The sequence below is a fragment of the Octopus sinensis genome, linkage group LG1, assembly GCF_006345805.1.
Source record: "Octopus sinensis linkage group LG1, ASM634580v1, whole genome shotgun sequence".
In the NCBI taxonomy this organism is placed as follows: domain Eukaryota; kingdom Metazoa; phylum Mollusca; class Cephalopoda; order Octopoda; family Octopodidae; genus Octopus; species Octopus sinensis.
Window position 1 is genome coordinate 90119592 of NC_042997.1, and position 24768 is coordinate 90144359.

General features: G+C 36.6%; 1 protein-coding gene across 1 annotated transcript in view; it reads right to left on the reverse strand.

Moving 5' to 3' along the window:
- The window catches only part of LOC115217375 (GTPase Era, mitochondrial), a 121953-nt gene that overhangs the window by 75645 nt on the left and 21540 nt on the right, over positions 1 to 24768 (reverse strand). Inside the window, exon 3 of the mRNA XM_029787092.2 lies at positions 11327 to 11454. Within this exon, the coding sequence (XP_029642952.1) occupies positions 11327 to 11454 (128 nt within the window). The remainder of the gene's footprint in view (positions 1 to 11326; positions 11455 to 24768) is intronic.

Below are 24768 nucleotides of genomic sequence, written 5' to 3' on the forward strand. Positions count from 1 at the left end.
ATGTGGCATATATACATATATGTGCATATATACATATATGTGCATATATATGAGTGTATGTGCATATATTTACAGACGTATACATTTGCATAAGCTCTTACATTTGTATACATATACATACTTATGTGTACATATATATACAAACACACATACAAAGACACACACAGATATACATCTATATACATATTCACACACACACAAACATATGCACACATACATGGGTGTAGATATATATATACTTACACATGCATAGGTACAAATCTACATATGTATACAAATACATACACATACAGAGGATTACACACATTTGCACACACATTGCCATTCTACATGAAGCTATTTTGAAATTTTTAATTTTTTACATCTCAACCTTGTTAGGCATATGTGAACATGAATCTATCATGTGGTGCTTGTTGACATGAGATAATGAATTGATCGCTCTGTCCAAATATCTATTAAGCATATTAATTACATAGATTGAAGCAATGTCAAGAATAAGGAAGGGAAGAAAGGGAAAGAAAAGATATCAGATTTGTTCTGTGTACTGAAGGTCTTCTTGGTAGGTTTGCATAATATTTCCATTTCATGCTCAGCTACATGCACATACACACATATATATATACACGCATATATATATATATATATATATATCATCATCATCATCATCGTTTAACGTCCGCTTTCCGCGCTAGCACGGGTTGGACGGTTCGACCGGGTCTGGGAAGCCAGGGGCCGCTCCAGGCTCCAGTCTGAATCTGGCAGAGTTTCTACGGCTGGATGCCCTTCCTAACGCAAACCACTCCGTGAGTGGATTGGGTGCTTTTTACGTGCCACCTGCACAGGGGCCGGAGGGTCCGGCATCGTCACGATCGGTTCGAGCATTTTAACGTGTCAGCGGCACGGGGGCAACGAGGTCCGGGGTACTTTGGGGATCGGGGTACTTTGGGGATCCAGGGTACTTTGGGGATCCGGGGTACTTAGAATGGGTAGGGGGTATGTGGAATTGCTGCAGAAAGCAGCCCGGGTCTTTGTAGTCACAGCATATCTCCAGAGATCTCGGTCCTTCGCCATTGCCTCAGTGAGGCCCAATGCTCTGAGGTCATGCTTGACCACCTCATCCCATGTCTTCCTGGGTCTACGTCTCCCCCTGATACCTTCAACTGTTTGGGAGTGGCACTTCTTCACACATCTCTCTTCATCCATCCGCAGCACATGACCATACCATCGCAAGCGTCGCTCTTGCACACCACATCTGATGCTTCTTATATCCAGCATTTCTCTCAGGATACTTACACTCTGTTTTGCGTGCACACTGACACTACACATCCAGCGGATCATGCTAGCTTCATTTCTTTCAAGTCTACGCATGTCTTCTGCAGTCACAGCCCATGTTTCATTACCGTGAAGCATGGCAGTTCGCACACATGCATCATACAATCTACCTTTTGCTCTGAGGGAGAGACCTTTTGTTGCCAGTAGGGGTAGGAGCTTTCTGAACTTTGCCCAGGCTATTCGTATTCTAGTGGTGATACTCTCTGTGCATCCACCTCCGCTACTAACTTGGTCACCCAGGTAGCGGAAACTATCAACTACTTCTAGTTTCTCTCCCTGGAGTGTGATGGAATCTGTTTTCTGAGTGTCTGTTGTGTCTATTGTCCCTGTGCATCTGCCGCACATGAAAGCTATCTTATCTGTTAATTTCCCTTTAATGTTGCTGCACCTCTTATGTGTCCATAACTTACATTGGGTGCATCTTATGGAGTTTCTACCTGTACCTTTCCTACAGGTTGAGCAGGGCCACCTACCCGAGGGGATGTGTGCTGAGTACCTCTTGCTGCTTACTAATACTTTGGTCTTTGCTACATTTATTCTAAGGCCCTTTGATTCCAACCCTTGCTTCCACACCCGAAATTTCTCTTCTAGTTCCGGTAGTGATTCTGCTATGAGAGCTAGGTCATCGGCATAGAGGAGCTCCCAGGGGCATCCCGTTTTGAATTCCTCTGTTATTGCCTGAAGGACTATGATGAATAAAAGGGGACTGAGGGCTGAGCCCTGGTGCACACCTACTTCTACCCGGAATTCTTCACTATATTCGTTGCCAATCCTAACCTTGCTGACAGCCTCTCTGTATAGAGCCTGTACAGCCTTTATTAGCCATTCTTCAATCTCCAGTTTCCGCATCGACCACCAATAAGGGAACGGGGAACCCTGTCAAAGGCTTTCTCCAAGTCTACAAAAGCTATGTAGAGGGGTTTATCTTTAGCTAGGTACTTCTCCTGCAGTCGTCGGACCAGGAATATAGCATCAGTGGTGCTTCTACCTGGTACAAAACCGAACTGCATTTCATCTAAACAAATTCTCTCCCTAATGAGATTGGTTATGACCTTCTCTGAGACCTTCATCACCTGGTCCAACAGTTTGATACCTCTGTAGTTATTTCTATCTAGAGCATCACCCATACCCTTGTAGCAGTTGACTATGGTGCTGCTGCACCAGTCATTGGGTATGACTCCATTGTGAACTACCTGGTTTACAATGCGGGTGACTATGGCATAGCCCACATAGCCAGCTGTTTTAAGCATCTCAGCAGTGATTCCTGATAGGCCAGGGACTTTGCCTGGTTTCATATCCTTAATTGCCTTATCTACAAGGGAGCTGTCTATTCGGGTAGCTGGTCCCTCTACTGGGTCAACATTTGGCAGGCTCTCCTCCTCCCATTCATTCTCCTCATTCAGCAGTCTTTCATAATGGCTTCTCCAAGCCTCTTTCTTTTCACTAGTAGTAAAAGCAAGTGCCCCATCATCCATGCGGACACATTTCTCTCCTATAACATCGCTATTTTCTCTGACACACTGTCTGGCAATCCGAAATACTTCAGCTCTTTGATCCTCGCGACGCTGGACATTGGCAAACTTCTTCTTTCTGCTACATCTTTGGCAATGTATACCTGCCGCCCAGCCTCCCTTTTGGCTATCTGGTACAGTTCCCTGCTGCCCCCATCCTTCCAGGCTTTCCAGGCCCTCTCTTTTCACAGATGGCTTTATCTACTGCACTATTCCACCACCACGTAATTCTAGGTCTGGAAGGGACTTTGCACCATCCACAGACTTGGTCTGTGGCACTCAACAAGCTGTCCCGTAGGAATTCCCAGCTACCTTCTATGTCTGACGTCTGAAGCTCCTCCTCCCTCTCATCAAATTTCTTGATGAGTATGTCCCTAAATTTCTGACCATGCGAAGGGTTCTTTAGCCTCCAAATCCTTCTTTTCTGGATTATTTTGTTTCTTGGAGTCCTTCTGGCCTCAAGCTTAAAGTCACTGATGATTAGTCTATGCTGAGGGATACATTCTTCACCCGGGAGGGTCTTTGTATTCAAGAGCAACCCTGCATCCCGTTGTCTGGTGAGGATGAAGTCTATTTGGCTAGCGGAGTCTCCTGACTGATAAGTTATAAGGTGGCAGACTGGCTTCTTGAAGTTAGTGTTGCAGATTGAAAGGTTACATGCATCACAGAATTCCAGCAGTCTAGTTCCCTCATCATTTCTGGTGCCAATACCATAGCCACCATGTACCCCAGTGAAGATACCCGATTCCCGCCCAACATGCCCGTTAAAATCTCCACCTACAAAGATGAGGTCCTTATATATATATACATATATATATGTGTGTGTGTGTGTGTGTGTATGCATATATTCTTTTATTCTTTTACTTGTTTCAATCATTTGACTGCAGCCATGTTGAAGCACAACCTTTAGTCAAGCAAATCAACCCCAGAACTTATTCTTTGTAAGCCTAGTATTTATTCTATCAGTCTCTTTTGCTGAACCACTAAGACACCTGCATCAATTGTTAAACAATGTTTGGGGGGATGAACACAGACACACACACATGTATATATATATATATATATATATATATATATATATATATACATATATATATACATACATACATACACAATGGGCTTCTTTCAGTTTATGTCTACCAAATCCACTCACAAGGCTGAGGCTATAGTAGAAGACACTTGCCCAAGGTGCCATGTAGTGGGACTGATCCTGGAACCATGTGATTGGTAAGCAAGCTACTTACCATACAGCCACTCCTGTGCCTATGTATATTTTTTATTTCAACTTTATTTTCTCTATCTTCTTTTATTATTATTATTGTTATATTTTATTTATGCCTTTTTGAAAAACAGTTTTTAAATAGTTTTTTGTGTTTACTAAAATAAAAAAGAATAGAAAGAAAAATTCAATGACTTGTCAAGATGGATTTCCAAGAACAATAATACATGCATTCACCATATATACATATTTTACTTCTTTCAGGTATTAGACTATGGCCATGCTGGGGCACCACCTTGAAGAATTTTTAGTCAAATGAATCGAGTCCAGTGTTTTTTTTTAGCCAGGTACTTATTCTATCAATTTCTTTTGCTAAATGGCTAAGTTACACAGACGTAAACACACCAACACCAATTGTTAAGCAGTGGTGCAGGACAAACACACACACAAACCTATATATATATATATATATATATATATATATATATATACACACCCATACATAAAATGGGCTTCTTTCAGTGTGTGTGTGTGGTGTATGTATGTATATATACACACATATATGTATCCATCACATATATGATGGATAATAATATTTATATATATACACACATGAGATAAATGATATGTATATATATACTGCATGCATTCTCATTGTTTATCATTTATGAGTTATTACATCATGCAAAAGAACTGTTTCCATCAGGTGAATATATACAAATTAAACATTTCAAAAAATATTCCAGGAATCTACATTATGTGCCACTTCATGATTCCTGAAGCTAGCCAGGAATTATAAATGTCGAACAATGAATTTTGGGAAAGCATTTAGTCAATTACATTGACCACAGTGCATGACTGTTACTTATTTTATAGACCCTGAAAGGATGAAAGACAAAGTTGATCTTGGCAGAATTTGAACTCAAAACATAAAGAGCTTTTCAACATCTGAATTACACTGAGGTCAACTTTGCCATTCATCCATTCAAGGTCAATGAAATATGTACTGGGGTCAGTGTAATCGACTTATCCTCTTCCTTTAAACTGTTGGCCTTGTGCTAAAATTTAAAACCAATATCAATGGTCAAAATATTTTGACATTCCATATTTTATTGGTGAAATGATTTGCATGAAAACAGTCTTTCAATGTCAACCAATCTGTTGGCAATAATGTTTCAAGGTGTTCTGGCATATTTAATTTTGTTGCAAAGATGGGGAAGAGGGCAGGAGATGAAAATGTTCTAGTATAAGAAAGTGGGTGATAATTATAAAAAAAGATTTTAGAAGCCCTGAGTAGATCAGTGTTGAAACTTGATGTGGTATATTGTTGAAGTATGTATACAATCATGTTATGTACACACACACACATGCATGTGACAACCAATTCATTTTTAGTATATTTGCATATTGTTGGAGCAATTGATGAGAGAAGATGAGGTGGAAGAGAAGAGAGACAATGGAAAGAGAAGGTGAAAGAGAAAGCAGGCAAAAGACAGAAGTAGATGAGAGGGAAGGAGGGAGGTGAGAAAGAAAGATGGTTGGAGAGCAAAGAAGAATAGTAGTGAGAGGGGGGAAAATAGTAGTGGGAGGAGAGGTGGAGAGAAGAAAATATAGAAGTAGAGAAGAAATGGTGGTAGTGAGAGGGGAGAAGGGAACATGGAAAGGGATGAAGAGTGGAGAAGACATGGAAGGGAAGAAGAGATGAGGCACAGAAGGAGGGAGAAACGTGGTAAGAGGAGGAGAAGAAAGAATACAGGAGAAAGAGAGAAAAGAGAGTGAATTAGAGAGAGAGAGAGAGAGAGAGAGAGAGAGAGAGAGAGAGAGATATGGGGAAGCATTAGAAAAAACGGCCATAAGTGAGAAAGCAGTAAGAAAAAAGAGGAGAGAGAGAGAGTGATAGGAAGAAATAGAAACAGGTGATAGAGAGAGAGAGAGAGAGAGAGAGAGAGAGAGTGATAAGAAGAAATAGAAACAGGTGAGAGAGAGAGAGAGAGACAGAGAGAAGAGGACAGTAAGAGTTGTAGGTAAAACAAAATGGCTTGCAAGGCAGAGGAGTGGGATATATAAAATGCTTCCAGGCAACATTGCAGTAACATTTTAATTAACATGATCACAACTTGAAGCTTATGAGAAAAACAAACTAACCAACCAGCCAACCAACCTATGATACTTAATAATGTTGTAGAGGCTATTCAATCAATTATTCATATCCCGTCTTTACAAACCCTTCATTATGCTTTTATGGATTAAAATGTTTTTAACCAGTTAAATGCAATATAATTTCTGAATAATGAGCTGAGTATTGTCCACTAAAAGGGGCAATACTGTGCAGCGCAAGTTAGTTGATGCTTTAGATCAGTGGTTCTGAACTGAGGTCCATATCAAATTCTGTTGTTAAAAATTTATAAATGCATAGCAGAACTTCTGGCGCTTTATGTTCCGAGTTCAAATTCTGCCAAGATCAACTTTGCCTCTCAGCCTTTCCAGGGTTCATGAAATAAGTAACAGTCAAGCACTGTGGTCAATGTAATCAACTAGACACTCTCTCAAAATTTCTGGTCTTATTCTTGTAGCAGAAAGAAATATTACCAGAAAATAAGGCAGCAAATAAGCAGACCTGTTAGCACATTGTTCAAAATACTTAGCAATATTCTGACTCTTTACATCTTCTTTTATACAATTCCTAATAATATTTAATTATAAAAATACAGCAGGATTTTTTTAATATACATCAAATGGCTATGGAGGTCAAGTAGAATGAAATAGGAATCAAAGGGGTCCATAGGCAAAAAATGGTCGAGGATCACAGCTTTAAATGATGCTTTCAATTATATATATATATTTTTTTTACCTCAGGTATTGAGGGCATGTGGCTTAGTGGCTAGGGTTTTGCACTTATGAGTGCAAGATCATGGTTTTGATTCCCAGACCAGGTAGTGCATTATGTTTTGACATCTGATATATGGCACACTGTGCACCTCTACAGGTAATGTCGAGATTTGATGGAGGGAGTGAGCAAATGTGCAGCACAAACACTTGATCACTATAAACAAATCATCTGTGCAGATTGCTCAGCAAAAATTTTCAGAACTCTCATAAAACCTCATCTGTTGTTTACAACAAGAGAGTCTATCAGGTATCTAGTGTTATTCAATGTGTCATTCTATTTTTAAGACATTAAAATGTCATTGGAAGAAGACTTGACTGATATTTCTTGTAAGGTGAGTGACCATACAGATGCTCTCACTCTCTCTCTCTCTTTCTTTCTTTCTCTTATTGGTCCACAAAGGGAATGCCATAAAAATCCATGTATAATATGCATCTTGATTTTGGGGCCTAAACTGGCTACAAAAAATCCCTCAAAACATAACACTATGCATGATGGCTTAGCTAGTCAAAACTTCAAAGTCACTGTCAACAGATTAATAAATTTGTGCTCCACAAAAGTATAGAGTAACCCATCAGATTAATGTAAAAGTGTTTTCATTATAACAGAATATAAAAACAAACATTAATCCATTAGCATTTAAATCAGCCATATCCAACCAAAATTTTCTATTTGTTTTAGGTTCAAACTGGCCAAATCCAGGCTCTCATAACACTCTACAATGTTATTCTACATTAAACAATCACACCACCGAAATCTCAAGGATATGAGATAATGCATGATTAATTTAAAACAATGTAAATCAATAATCATTACGTTTGATAGAATAACCTGAACACTAAAGGGTTGATATATATATATATATATCATGTATGTTTGTATGTATGTCTATGTATGTGTATATATGTATGCGTATGTATGCATGTATGTATGTATGTATGTATGTATGTATGTATGTATGTATGTATATGTGTGTGTGACTTTCTGTGTGTCTTAACAACTGGTGTTGGTATTACTTCCGTGAAAGAGACTAATACTATAAGTACCAGACTTAGAAACAAATAAGTGTTGAGGTCGATTTGATTGACTAAAACCACACAAGTAAAAGATAAATTACACAAATACCATGTATCATATATAACCCAAATTTTAAATTTTAATCTTGATTTTTGTGAGAGAGAAAAATACGTACAGTACATGGAGTTTTATGGTAATTACATTAGCAAGTAACGTAAATAGCAATTGCATGCATTGCAGACCTATTCAACCCAGAGTATCTTTTACTAGATTGTATTGCTGATAGAGCTGATGATGATAACCTCTTGGTAGTGGTGGGGTGTTAAAGTACTTGTAATGGACATGATGGGAACATATTACCATCTCTCATACAAAACAGGTCCCCTGTGCCTAGTAAAAAAAAAATCAATATCTAATTAACAGAGTACATATGTGTGCACTTCTGTTGGATATAATTTCTAATTTCATTGTAAACAGACAGAAATTAACAAGGTTTTTCCAACTGAAATTCACCTCTAAATTTACAGCAAAACCTGGGGAATAATTGCTAGAATTGCTAGTTTTGTCCAAAATTACATCTAACAATGTCAAATATATTGTTTTCCTGGCCTCTTCTGCTGTTTCTTCTTCTAGTATTGTTGAGAATTTTATTTTATTTTCATTTCTGGTTTAACCTTCTTTCCTGAACCAGAAGGATGGAAAACATTAGTAATTGCAATAACAGTCCCAAAGATTAAAGGTTCCAGATGGTTAAGTAAGCAAGCCATCAAATTAAGCAACTCATTATTTGCTAATTCTTTAGTTTTTCTCTTTTTCAAAATTTGTTTAGCATTGTTGTTTGTTTGTTTGTCTTTCGCAGTAAGTTAACCTTCTTCACTCAGCTTTTTAACTTTCTGCTTCGTTCTTCACCTAATCTACTCAATTTTTGATATTTCTGAAATGCATGAGGAATGGAGTGGGTTTATGGTGTGGCTGTTGAAATACTAAAATTGTTGCATTACAACGGCACTAGATCAGAGAAATCTCATGAGTCAGGTCAAATATGATGAAAACTGTAACCATAGTAATCATGCTAAATTATTCCAGTATAGATTGTTGCAAAGACAAGACAGTTTCCATTTTATTTTGCTGATATAGGGAAAAATGAGTTTTTAAAACTGATAATAATAACTACTGTCATATAACAAAGCCTGTGCCTAGTAACTTATAAGTATAGCAGTTGTAGTCTTTGGTTCTAAAATTGTTACTGTTTAGTCCTTTTCAAGTTGATTTATAATTGCAGACCATCCTTCCTTGATCAGCACCAATCACAATGAACTACATTATCCAATCTTTTACCTTTTGTCTTTCACTTGTTTCAGATATTAGACTATGGCCAGGCTGGAGCACTGCCCTGAAGAATTTTCATTGAATGAATTACCCTTTAGTACCTATTTTTTTCTTTTTAAGTCAGGTACTTATTCTATCGGTCTCTTTAGCTGGACTGCTAAGTTATGGGGATGTAAATACACCAACACCAGTTGTTAAGAGGAGGTAGAGAACAAACACAGACACAAACACACACACACACATGATGAGCTTCTTTTAGTTTCCATCAACCAAATTCACCGACAAAGCTTTGGTCAGCCTGCGACTATAGTAGAAGGCACTTGCTCAAGGTGCCATGTAGTGGGACTGAACCCAGAACCATGTGGTTGGGAAGCAAACTTCCTGCACCTATAGTGTGCCCTCCATAATTTTTTAAGGTGGCAGGGTTTTGATTTGAGTGAGATTTCATAGCAATTTCTAGTAAAGTGAGTGATTACATGTAGACTCTCATGTCACCATCGATATCAATCATAATCATCATCATCATTTAGCATCTGTTGTCCATGCTGGTATGAGTTGGATGGTGTGACCAGGGCTGGCATGCTGGCAGTGGGGTTGTACCAGACTCCAGTCTTATTTGGTGTGGTTTCTATGGCTGGATGCCCTTTCTAACACTAGCCACTTTGCAAATTCACCGACAAAGCTTTGGTCAGCCTGCGACTATAGTAGAAGGCACTTGCTCAAGGTGCCATGTAGTGGACTGAACCCAGAACCATGTGGTTGGGAAGCAAACTTCCTGCACCTATAGTGTGCCCTCCATAATTTTTTAAGGTGGCAGGGTTTTGATTTGAGTGAGATTTCATAGCAATTTCTAGTAAAGTGAGTGATTACATGTAGACTCTCATGTCACCATCGATATCAATCATAATCATCATCATCATTTAGCATCTGTTGTCCATGCTGGTATGAGTTGGATGGTGTGACCAGGGCTGGCATGCTGGCAGTGGGGTTGTACCAGACTCCAGTCTTATTTGGTGTGGTTTCTATGGCTGGATGCCCTTTCTAACACTAGCCACTTTGCAGAATGTGCTGGGAGCTTTTACATGGCACCACACTGGTACTTTTATATGACACCACACAGGCATTTTCATGTGACCCTGCATGGATGCTTTTACATGATGCCACACAGGTGCTTTTACATGACACCACATGGATGTTTTTATGTGTTGTTGGATGAGTGCTTTTACATGAGACCGCATGAGTGCTTTTATGTAGCACCGCCACAAGTGCTTTAGAAATGAAATATCTGAAGTTACAGGACTCCATACAAGGTCATTATTATTTCATCTATAAGCGATTAAATTACAGGAGTTTAATTTCAAACATAACATTGCAGTGTAATGTTAACTGTTTCTATACTATTTTAAAGAATAATAGAGTCTGTAGCATCATTTCTCACAAACTAACTTTGATATTTATTGAATCCTTCAGATCACATCCAACACCTGTTTCTCTACATAATTCTTCCAATTCACAGTATTTCCCATTAGTCATTTTTCTCCTTCTGATCATAGTTTCAACATCATTTTAACACACTAAAGTGAGTTAGATGAGTTTCTTCTTCTTGCATCACCCTGCCCCACTACCTAATTTCAACCATTTTCATTGTAAATCATTTCTTCTTTGAGGCAATTCATCCTCAGATTTGTCTTCTAATGTCTTGGCATGCTTCTATCCTAAGAGCACTCCATCATAAACTTCAATACACTCACACAACACATCATTCATTCACATTATATATGTCATGCACACATTGGCTGATGTCTGTGATATGACACAAATGTCAACCATTATCATTTCATGTGTAACTTGTGTACAACCAACATTTTACAACCAGTTTGTCTTAAGGCTTCTTTAGTCTATTTGTTGTTTCCCTGTCATCCTAAAACACATTTTGCTGCCAAACACACAACCATTTCCATCGAATACCTCTCCTGTTGTGGTTTCCAGTCTTGAATTCAGTGGCCATTGCTTCTAATAGAAATATCTTACCTTCCAGTTCACCAATTGGTTGACTAGTGTTGACTTTCCAGCATTAGGGACACCAATTATTCCAAACCGAAGTATTTTAGCATCATCTGGTTGGTCTGGTGGAAGTAAAAATCGTTCTTGCTGTTCTTCTGCAAGTATAAAGAGAGGATAGCCACTAATAACATGCTTTACTTTATAATGAAGGAAAACGTTTACGTAAACAGGGAGAAGACACACTTGACTGAATCAAACCCATAATGTTATACTGAGTCATGATGGATTAACCTTTTAGTGTTCATATTACTCTATCAAATGTAGCACTTATTCACATTATTTCGAATCAATCATGCACTAGCTTGTAGTGTTGAGATTTTGATGATGTGATTGTTTATTGTACGAATGAAATTGTAGAGTAGACGTGACATACCAGATCTGGCCAGTTTGAACATAAAACAAGTGGAATATTTGGACTGAAAATAGCCAGTTTAAATGCTAGCAGAGTTTCAAGTTGGTAGTGGTACAGATACTATAAAGTTTCTGAGCAGGCAGAATCATTAGCACACTGGACAAAATGCCTAGCAGTATTTTATCTGCCTTTGTATTCTGAGTTCAAATTCAGCTGAGGACATCTTTACCGTTAATCCTTTCAAGATTAATAAAACAAGTACTAGTTGAGCACTGGGGTTGATGTAATTAACTATCCCCTGCCTGCCAAATTTCAGGCCAATTTCAGTGGAATGCCTCTAAGTAGAGTGATTTGGACTCCATATCAAAGCTTGTCTGATGCATCTCCCATTTTCTGGGATCCATACCATTCGTGGCACCCCCACCGGTCTCCTATTCATTAGTGTAGCTCGTGTATGAAGTGCCTTCACTCAACATAAAATTGCGTTATGGGTGGCAACAGCCTGATTTCAGTGAATATTGAAGTGGTGCCAAAACTAACACTGAACTGCTGTGACAGATTCATTATTCTTCACATAACTGTCATAGGCAAACATATGATGCTCTGTTGTCCACAGCACCATGGCTTCACCTGAAAAGAAAAAAAATGCCAAGACACCATGGAACAAATGGTACCTGTTGGCAGCCATTTCAAAAACGTCTGTCGTCTCTGCCCCACCCTGTATCAGGATACTTTCTTTCCTGCCTCTCACTAGTGAAGGAGACCCAGTAAAGGGTCATGGGCATAGCTTTCCCTCCTGACTGAAATATTAGAAGTAAAAGAACATGATTGTAGTAAACCTATCCAACCCATGAAAAGATGAAGAAAATTGGTGTTGTAATGAATATAACAATGTTATCTTGAAAGGAATGTGTTTAGAGAAAACAAATATATTTTAATTCATAACACCATCTCCTCTTGCCTCCTCCTCCTGTTCATACTGAATAAATCTATCATTAATCACAAATATAATTTAGATAAAAAATTAAAACAAAAAGCAAGACTAAACTAGAATAGAAAAGTTTTTAAAAAAACCCCATTAAGTGATACAAAAATATATACCAAAAAATACTTTTAAAAAAATGTAATAATTTGAGGGAAAATAGAATTATAATCAATTGCAAACGAAAAAAAGAACAGCCTTGCATGTGGATGGTATCACGGTGGTATTAAGATGGTATCAAAGTTGGCAATCATTAGAACTGGTTGTATATGGCAAAGAAGGAGTGTAAGAAGGGTGGATAAGTTAGTTAAATGCAGCAAGGAATTAGGAAAGTCACACACACACACACACACACACACAAACATACAAACAATGAAGTAATGGATTTATTTGTTTCTTTCGTTGCTATAAACATCTAAAAAGTTCAACAGACTGTTTTTGTTATATCTCTTATTAACATCTCTCGAGATGTTAAAAGGAGATATAAGGGAGACAGACTGCTTCACTCTTAGACTTCACTAATCACTACCACATACTGTAACAACAACAACAACTGCCACCACCAATGCTGCCGCTGCCACCACCAGCATAACACTAACCATTTCCATACATGTCATAAGGCTGAGAAAAGCTAACTGTTAAAATATTAGTTGCTCTCTGACAGGTTTATGGTTGAGCCAGTGGCAGTGGAGGCCTTTGGCATTCTTGGGCCCCAGGACCATATCCCAGCTCACCACTATTGGGGCTGGAAATGGTTATCTGCAAGTGCAAGCTCCATGAATCAGAGTGGCTGTTCCAGTGCATCTCCCTCACCATTCTCTGTGGCAACACCCTTTCCATTTTGTTTGCTGAGACCATGAGATGGTCTGAATCACAGGAAATCAAGAGAATGTAAGAGTTTTGTAGTTTACAATTAATAGTTGGTCACTATACTGTTACATTTAACGTAGTCTTTTCTACAAAACCCTCTATCACCTTTGAGTTTGGTAGCAAAGGTGATAGAGCGGTTTGAAGAGAAGTTGCTGTTCTATATTGATGTTTTCCTATTAAAATCTCCATTGTTTGATGAACTACTGAAATTATTGAAGGAAAACAAAAAGCGAATAAACTAAGAATTTTTAAATAATTGCAGAAAACAATCATTTTTTTTCCCCCCCGTTTTGTTTCTACTTCTTTTCTTTAAGTTCTAAGATGACCCGTATATTTGTACATGGCTGCCTTTACCTCGGTCACAACTACTAACACTACAACCACCTAGCATCACACTTCCCCAACCTCCAACAACAGCTTCACAAATTAAAAGTACTATGTCCCATCCTCTAAGCAGCTGTTGTTGATGTTAAACTGCAAGACAATCCCGATTAAACAAATGTATGTTCAAAGACATTTCATAAGTGACTATCATAATTTTTCACTGTGTTGACCAGACTATTGGATGTTGTTACATACTGCCAGTCACAATGCACTTCTTTTGAATAATGTCACCCTGATGGCTAGGTGGGCAGGCTAAAATTGTCCCTGAATGGGATGCTAGTCTATTGCAGGGTTACCCATTTGCAGCTCAGTTGACTAGAGCAATATGAAAAGAAGCTTTTTGATTAAAATTACAAGACAAAATCAGCCTGGGAATCGAAACCATGATCTGGCAATTATGAGTACAATACCCTAACCACTAGGCCATGTGCCTTTATAAGTGACTGTCATTATTTTTTACTATATTGACCAACCTATAGGACATTGTTATACACCACTGATCACAATGTACTTCTTCACATTGTTGTAGCTTCTGAATTATGCCACCCTGATGGTTAGGTGGCAGACCAAAACTGCCCCTGATTGGAATGCCAGTCCATTGCAGGGCTTACCCACTTACAACTGAGTGGACTCGAGCAATATGAAATGAAGTGTTTTGCTCAAAAATACAACACACAATCAGTCTGAGAATTGAAATCATGATCTTGCAATTATGAGTACAACATCTTTGCCACTAGGCAATGTGTTTTTATAAGTGACTATCATGTGTTTTTTTCCCTATGTGCAGTGACCTCTGAACTGCATTACCCAGTGTGTCCTATTGTTAAGATGGAGGATATGATTTGAGGGATATTGATTGCTATTTCTAGCAGATCAAGTGAGAATGTCGAGGCTCTCGCATTGATTCGATGTCTAAGCTGTGTTTCCATGAGGTATAAACAAATTAAACGACAAAAGCAACAACAACAACAGAGACAGTAACACCATATCTGATTCAGTGAGTGAGTGAATGATATGTGTACAAAGTTATGCGACCAACTAATCAAATCATGTGATAACAGCAGTGACTGGAAGTCAAAACTGAGTTGATTAAGAAATTGAAATTATAATTAATAATAATAGCAATAACAATTTGGTGGATTAAAAAAAAAAATTCCTCAAATAAATTATATAGAAATTGATTATTAGTTGTTATTTTAAATAAAATACTAATAGAAAAACAAAATTCAGTTACAAAAACTTAAATACAAATTAAAACATTGTTGTTCACAAAATTTACAAAATAAAAACTAAATAATTATTGTTATATCATTATCAAAATTATTATTATCATCATCATCATTATTATTATCATTAACGTCATTATTATTATTATATTATTATTATTATCATTAACATCATCATCATTAACATCATCATCATTATCATTAACATTATCATTAACATCATCATCATCATCATCATTATTATTATATTATTATTATTATTATTAGTAGTAGTAGTAGTTTTAGTAGTCAGAAGTAGTAGTATCATATCACCATCATCATCATAATTATCATTATCAGCTGTATTATAATTATATTTATAACTGCAAATTTTTTGAGTTTTTAATGAAAGTTTTCTTTTTGCTGTTGTTTATATTACTTCTATATTTATGTTTTTCTATTAAAATCCTCATCATTTGATGAACTATTGAAATTATGGAAGAAAAACAAAAATAAAACAAATAAACTAAGAATTTTTAAATAATCGCAGAAAACAATCATTTTCTTTTTTTTTTCTTCTTTTTGTTTCTATTTCTTTTCTTTGAGTTCTAAGAATATTATTAAGCTAATTCATCTTCCAGAAGTTTCTCAATTAATAAACAGAAAGGAATGTATAATGCACACGACCAGTTAACATCTGATAACATTTATACTCACACACTTCAAATATTTCCAATAAAGCTGCTAGTGCAGTGAAATGAACACACAAACATTTGTTTGTTACAGAGTTCTCTGTGCTTGATAACATAACAAGAGCTTGTTTTAACCCTTTTGTTACCAACCTGGCTGAAACCGGCTCTGGCTCTGAGTACAAAAATCTTGTTATCATAAGTTTTGAATTAAAATCTTCAACCAAACCTTAGTCACAATTTATGTTCCTAACACTACCTGAATGATAACTAAGTTACTTTACTAAATTCTTTGTTATATATAAAGTAATTGAAAGAACACAGAGCATCTCAAAATAAATACAGTAACGAAAGGGTTAATTACTGTTTTTGCCAGTATATAAGACACACTTCTATTTTACAAGTACATTTTGTGGAAAAAAATCAAAACAAATTTAGTATGTGTTATCATACATTTACTGAAAGATATCTAGCATTTAAACCAACTATGTCCAGCCCAAATATTCTATCTGTAATAAACAGTCACACCACTGAAATCTCAAAGCTATGAGATAATTTATGATTAATTCAAAACAATGTGAATGCATAAGCATTGCATTTGGCAGAATAATCTGAATGCTAAACGGTTAAAGTGGATTTTTTAGGGGAAAATGTATGATTCTGTGTATGTAAATGCAATGTTGTGACAGTACACTGGAATAAAGTATAAAACCATAAATTTGTCATAAATAAACTGCAGTGTGTGAATACTGCATTTCAACTTTATCTTCTTTCAGAACAACTGTATAGTTATTAATATTTTGCCATAGAAGGTATAAGACTCATATTTTTGGCTGTAATAATCTGTGTTACTGTGAATCACTGCTGTGAGTTTTTTTTTTTTGTCATCTGTTCATGCAAATAGCTGAGAAGCAGATGGAAGTTTAACAAAGGAGAATTTTTATTTAGACAATTAAAAAAATGGTTCTTAAAGGTAACACAGTCATTAAACAATGTAAGACATATATTAGGTGTGGGTTATATATGTTGAGAAAAGAGGTATAATAAGATGATGTGACCTCCCCAACATAACAGTCAACATACAATAAGTAATTTTTTGAAAGTTTAAGCTAAAAGCCTGTGATATTTAGGCTTGTTTTCAACATTTTTTTGTATTAGAAACAATTATTGTACTTAGCAGACTTATGCTCATCTGGTTACCTAGCCTATGACACTCAGCCTCCCATCTATAATTTGGCTGCATTAGACACAGGGCAATTTTTTATTTAATTCAAAAATAAAGAAAAGTATGTCCTCTTTCTTGTTAACTCTCTCTCTCCCTCTCTCACTCTGGCCAGGTAATCATGTACCTCCATAACAGCAGGACACCTATTTCTATCTCTAGCACACTCTAACCTTTCCTCATCTGACACAAGATCACCTCCTCCAATGTCCCCTCCCATCTCAAAGTTTACCTGTCTTGAAAGTGACTTGGTGACCCTGCCAGTGCTGGTGCCATATAAAAAGCATCCTGTCCACATTGGCATTTGGAAGGGTATCCAGCTGTAAAATCCATGCCCAAAACTGACCTCGCCTGTGCTAGTGCTATGTAAAACGTACTCAGTCTACTCTGTGGAGTGATTGGTGTCAGGAAGGGTATCCAACCATAAAAACCATGCCAAAAACAGACACAGAAGTCTGGTGCAGTCTTCTGCCTGGTCAGCTTCTGTCAAATAGTCCAAACCATGCTAACATGGAAAAATGGAAGATGGACATATGATAATGATGATTCATGGTTGTGGTTGTATCATTCTACTCATGTCATGAAAGCAACTAGGGTAAAGTATAAACTTCACAACTTTACACTTCTCTAAAACGTTTCATACAGATTAAGGCCCTCATTAGTCAGAACTGACCATGTATTTGTATCAGGAAAGTTCTAAAGAGTACAAATCTGACCCAGATTTATATTTTTAATGGAAGACCAACAATTACCTATGCAGTAAGCCTCTTAATCCCTCTGTCTAGTACAGCTTGGCACCAGTGTTACAAATGAATTCAGAACTTTAAAAAAATCCAAAACAAACTTTGAAATATTTTGTTCCACTACTGACAATTCGACCAATCTGCTTCCCCAACTTGGAAAGATGAGAGCAAAGTTGGCTTTAGTGAGATTTTAACTCAAAGCATAAATAGCTAGAAAATATCACAAATAATTTGTGTCTAGCATTCTAATAATGCTACCAATTAAGTGCTTCTATACAGATCATTATCATTATCATCACAATGAAATCATCTTCCCTATTACTTTAAACAAACATACTTAACCATGTGTGTGTGTGAGAGAGAGTGTGTGTGTGAATGTATGTCATTGCTACTGTAATTTAACATCCACTCTCCATTCTTGCATGAGTCATATAGAATTTGTTGAGGCAGATTTTCTATGGCCAGAAACTCTGTCACCATCCCTCAGCTGTTTCCAAGCAAGGTAATATTTTCCTAGCCAAAAACATATTCTCATAGAAGACTGGAAACAGGCAACATTGTTTACATGATGGTGATGGGAGAGATGAGGAAAGCAGTAATTTGGGTGAACAAATTAGTTAAGAGATAAGCCTATTATTGTTATTCTCCTGAATTTATTTTGCCATCTTGTCCTTTAGTTTGCCTGCAATTGTTACTCTTGAGCTGAGTATGCAACTATTTATTTTTTTGCTCAAGAGTTCAAGTGGAGGGTAAAGTTAGACTCAGGTCCAGGTCTAAGAGGGTTAAGAATGCATATGATGATTATCATCATCATCATCATTATTACAATGAACATGAGCATTCTCCTCTAATTCTAAAAAAATATTAAGATGATGATAATGCAACTGCTATTGAACAAAATAACTTTTAAAACACGTGCACACGCACATGTGTATATAATCCTGAGTGTGCAAGTGTGCATGTGCGTAATTCATCAATCTATTTTTCCAATTCCACTGACAACACAAGACCAATTCTTTCTTATTTCAATTTAAGCAACATCTTAATCTACATTTATTTATTTATCTATTTATTGTCTTGTTTTGTTTTCTTTTCTGAATTCCACTCTTAGTTTCACTGTCATACATTTTAGTTTGATCTGTGACAAAAGTTAGGAATTGTTTTTACAACTTGGTCCAAGAGAGTGTCTAGACAAAGAGCTAAGAGGTGTGGAATTCAGTAAAATTATTTCTGTTTTACTCATTGAAGTAATTAGTGATTTCAAAAGACATAATTTATGAGAATAAGTCATCTGGACAGTTGGAATGACTGTGATACAGCAGCAATTATTTAGAGGAGGTTAAAAGACAATACACAAGCACTAATACAAAGAATATATAAGCTGGTTTGTGGACACAAGATTGAAAAAGTTTTCTTTGACAGATGAAGAAATAAAGATTTTGTGAATGTCTTAAAAAAGAAAAAAAAACAAACAACAAAAAATAAATGAGAAGTAGCATAAAAAGGAAAACTTGGCATAATTAAGAGAAGTGAGTTTTAAAGAACATAAGGTTAGAGAAGAATTGGCCTGAATTTACCATTCTGTATTTCTGTGATTAATTATTGCAAGAGAACATTATTCTGTTTTGATCTATACCTTGCTTCTTCAATCAGTTAATGTTCTTTTCCCAAATTGGTATACTTTGTCTATAACATTGTAGACAAGTGTGCCAAACAACATTTAAAGAAGAATTTCTAAAATATTGCAGAGTTGGGTAGGGAAGGAAAAAAAAAAAAAGAAAATGAAACATCTAACATGTTTTATGCAAATCCAGCCAGTATTTTTGGGCAGTAATCCACAATATTCCTAGAATTTAGCTCGTGACTCATTACCCCTACCATACTTTGTAGTTGCTTCTGTTTATATTCCAACACGAGTATTATTTATTAGTTAGACAGTCATTCCTTCATTATTAGAAAAATTTTAATTAAAAAAAAAAAGTCATATTGGCAAAGTGGTGCTGGAGTCATAAAATTTCTGAAATCTTGTGTGTCACATAAGTTTTTAATATTCTGGTTTCTTTGATTGTTATATTAAGGTATTCAACATGCATTCATGTTCTTTCCCAGTTTGTCTCCTTCTTCACTAAATTTCCTCAAGTATGTTCATAATACAGAGTCCACCAAAAAGAAAAAAAAAATGATTACACACTTCAGGAAAGGAAAGATAAGTATAAATACTTAACTTGTATAAGTACCTCTACAAATATAGATACCTGTTTCAATGTTTAATCAAATTGTAATAACACTGAATTAAAATATTTATATAGATTTTTCTTTCCTGAAGTGTGTATACATTTTTTTGACAGACTCTCTATATACACAGAGATGTACATATACATCCACACAGATATAACTATGTGGTTAAAAATTTGTATGGAAATTATAGTTTGAATAAATGTTTCCAGTCATCTCAAGATCTAGGAATGAAAATGGAAAGGTGAAATCTGAACAGATGAACATTAGGCTGCACCTCTTCTTGGTATGTTTAGCATATTCCACTTTATAAATACATGCACACACACACATACACACATATGCATGTATGTATGTGTATGTATATATTTAAAAGTCTTTGTGAAAATTGATATAGTTCTACCAAGTATGAAAAAGATGTTTAAAAAAGTTATTTTTTTAAAAAAGTTGTAAATTCTTTATTAGAATGTCACTAACCTTTTTAGAAATTTCTTTCTAGTGTGTGTGAGCACTTTTGACTAGACTATCTTTTTAAAGACATGTATTCTTGGATAATGTGTGTGTGTGTGTGTGTGTGTATATATATATATATACACATGACTGATGCTATATTTCTGGCAGCTGCAGAAGAAATATATACCCAAAGATGAACCTCTGGACTTGGCTTTTGTTGACTTGGAGAAAGCCTCTGACAGGGTCTCCCAATCCCTTATCTGGTGGTCAATGCAGAAACTAGGGATAGCCAAGTGGTTGGAGAGACCTGTATAAACCATGTACAGGGACACCACCAGTAAGGTGAGGGCTGGTAACAAGTACAGCGAAGGTTTCAGGGTACAAGGATCAGTCTTCAGCCCCGCTCTTGTTCATCGTAATCCTCTTGGCAATAACAGAGGAATTTAAAAGACAGGTAGCCCCTGGGAGCTCCTCTATGCTGATAACCTTGTTCTTATAGATGAATCACTAGCAGGACTAGAGAAGAAGTTTCAGGTATAGAAGCAAGGTCTAGAATTGAAGGGCCTTAGAGTTAACCTAGCAAAAAAGTAAGTAGGAATGCAAATCACAAATACCTTCAGGTAGATGGCCCTGCTCAATCTGTAGAAAATGCATAAGTAGAAACTCCATAAGATGTACCTGGTGTAAGCTATGGACACATAAGTGAAGCAATATCAGAGGAAGGTTAACAAGGAAAATAGCTTTTGTGTGTGGAAGTTACACAGGTACAATAAACACCATAAATGTACAGAAAATAGACTCCATCAACTGCCACTGGGGGCAAGCTAGAGGTAGTAGATAGCTTCTGTTATCTAGGTGACCAAGTTAGTAGCAGAGGTGGATGCTCTGAAAGCATAGCTGTGAGAATAAGATTGGGCTGGGAAAGGTTCAGAGAGCTCCTACCTCAGCTAGCAACAAAAGGTCTCTCCCTCAGAGTGTAAGATATAGTATGATGACTGTGTGAACAGCTATGCTGCATAGCAGTGAAACATGGGCTGTGACAGTCAAGGACATGCATAAGCTTGAAAGAAATGAAGCTAGTATGCTTCGCTGGATGGGCAATGTCAGTGTGAATGTTTGACAAAGTATAAGCATCTTGAGAGAAAAGTTGGGCATAAAAGGTATCAGTTGTGGTGTGTAAGAGAGATGACTGCACTGGTATGGTCATGTGATGCATATGGATGTGGATAGCTGTGTAAAGAAGTGCTGATCTCTAACTGTGGAGGGAACCTATGGTAGAGGTAGACCCAAGAAGACATGGGACAAAGTGGTGAAGCATGATCTTTGAACCTCACAGAGGCAATGACCAAGACCTTTGGCATTATGTTGTGCTTGAGAAGACCCATCAAGCCAAGTAAAATCACAGTTGAGGCAGATACTGGTGTCACACAAATGGCACCGCTGCTGCTGGGATGTAAAAGCACCCATTACACTCTCAGAGTAGTAGGCATTAGGATATATATACATATATATATACATAGATATAATGAAGACAATCATGCAACATCAATATACATAACCATGAACTCTTTAACAAAGTCAATCTTATGAGAATGAAGGACAACTTAGAATAACAAAACCCCAAGATAGAAAAGATTCACAGACAACAAGTATATCAAACATATATTTCAATCATCAGCAGCCTAATGGTTATCGCTATAGTTTTAATCCCTGGGCTGTAGTATTCAATCCGGCAGTGACAACTGTGTTGAAAGCATAAACACTTCCTGGGTTCCAATAGACGAGTAGCAAGAGCTAAACATTAGCATTGATATATCCATTACGTCAACATCTGTCTACTATTACAAATATCAACATCAAATAGAAACAAAATCATATTAAACTTATTGCTACAAGACAATCAGATATACCAACAGTGGCACAACAGATGAGCAGAAACTAACTGCGCTTCAGGTTTTTTATTGTTTTTTTCATATATAGAGTCATTCACAAAAATGTATACACACTTCAAGAAAGGAAAATATTCTGTATAAATATTTTAATTCAGTGTAATTGCAATTTATTCAGTGTTATCATGATTTAATAAAACAATGAAAGAGGTATTTATATTTATAGAGGTATTTATACAAGTAAAACATGTACACAGAATTTTCCCTTTCATTTTTTCTGGCAGACTCTGTATATATGAGTTTACCTTCAACTAGAAGGAAGTTTTAATGTAGACTAGGGGTCCTTCACTCTCAGAGCTTCACATGTTAGTTAACCCATATTTGGGTCCCTAACAGGTGCTACTACTCAGAGTCAGAGTAGACCTACGAACAATAGTAGCTAAGAGGTGGTTCCACACTCCTGAAAGCCCTGGAACTCCTGTGTCAGGTCTCCACTACCAAATTCAGTTTAAAGTCAGGCACACATGTGCACACACACACAAGAGTTTCTTTCTACCAAATTATACTTACAAGGTAGAAGTCAACCCATGGTGCCATGCAGTTGGACTGAACCCAGAACTAAGTAAGTCGTAATTGCAAAGTGAATTTCTTAATGTCACAGTTATATCTGCATCTATCTCTTTATACTTGTATGTGTGTGTGTGTATACACACACACACATTTATTATCTCACACTCTCTACATAATAATATATATATATATCTTTTATCTTTTGTTTTGGTTGTTAGATTATGGCCATCCTGGGGCAACACACTGAGGTATTTTAGTTGAATAAATCAACTTATTTTTTAAGCTTGGTATTTATTCTATTGGTCTTTATGTCAAACTATTAAGTTACATGGATGCAAGCACACCAACACCAGTTGTCAAGCAGTGGTGGAGGGGCGATAAACATACATACAATGGGCTTCTTTTAGTCTCCACTGACCAAACCTACTCACAAAGATTTGTTTGACCTAAGGTTATAGTAGAAGACACTTGCTCAGGGAGCCACACAGTGGGACTGAACCCAGAACCAGGTGGTTGGGAAGCAAATTTCTTACCACACACCCATGCATGTGCACATATATATATATATATATATATATATATATTATATATATATATATATATATATATATATATGTACATATATATATATATATGTACATATATATATATGTACATATATATATAGCCACACATGCGTCAATATATATATATATATAAATATATATACACACACAACATTTACAAAAGTATAAACCAATGAGGGAATGGTGGTGGGTAAGAGTGGTCGAGGTAGGGAGGCAATAATAGACAATGATGGTGGCAATGCTAGTAATAGTGGTGGTGGTGGTGATGATGGAGGCAAATATGATGAGGTGGAGAGGATGGACTGAGCATCAGTAGCAGTAGCAGAACCAGGCAATATTGGTGCTGGTGGGTGATAATGATATTGCCTGCTTGTGCCGTATACCAAAGCTTGGGGCAGTACAGGCAGTGAAAAACCCACCTCCATTCCTTTTGCCATCATGCATTTAATAAGTATATTTAATCTCTTTAAAAAATATAACTATAAGAAATACATAAACGAAAAGAAAATTTGATTAAAAGAACCTTAAATACATACGTATCACAAATTAATTTGAATAACGAATGTGAAAAATTATAGAGAAAATTGTCGTCTTGTCTTCTTTGCCTCTACTCCATAGCACCACCACCACTTCTACCACCAACATCAAAATGCTAGTTCTGGAAGTCACACTTCTCTTTTATGTTTTATATAGCCAACAGCCATCTATTAATTTTCCGTCACTGAAATGTGACAATATGTTCCCGCTTGCATTTGATACAATGCTGTTCCATAGAGAAAGATGGAAAACTTATCACAGCTTATATAACTGCAGGATAAAATATCAGAGAGAAGCAATTCTCACAGACTGTATTTATGGGTGTGTGTGTGTGTGTGTTTTTCTGTGTATATATGTGCATGGGTGGGGGGGCTGCTTCTATGACTGTATTTATGCAGATTGCGATAATATTAGAAAATCTTGATAAAAAAGCTAAAGCTGGAAAAAAGAGTTGTTTTAATTTGTTTCAAAAAAAGTTATTCCTTACACATACAAATGCATGCACACATATATATAAATAATGTTTGCAATATACGAGGTCTGATCAAAGAGTATCTGGGCTGTTGCACAGTAACGAAGCTAAAGCACACAGAGTGAAGCTGCTTGGCAAAGACTGACCTTGAACTCTGCTGTGGATGAACATTAAGTTTTAATGTTCTAGCTCACTTCTTCTGTTTACAGCAGTGCTTGGAAGGAAAGTGTGTAGCATGTG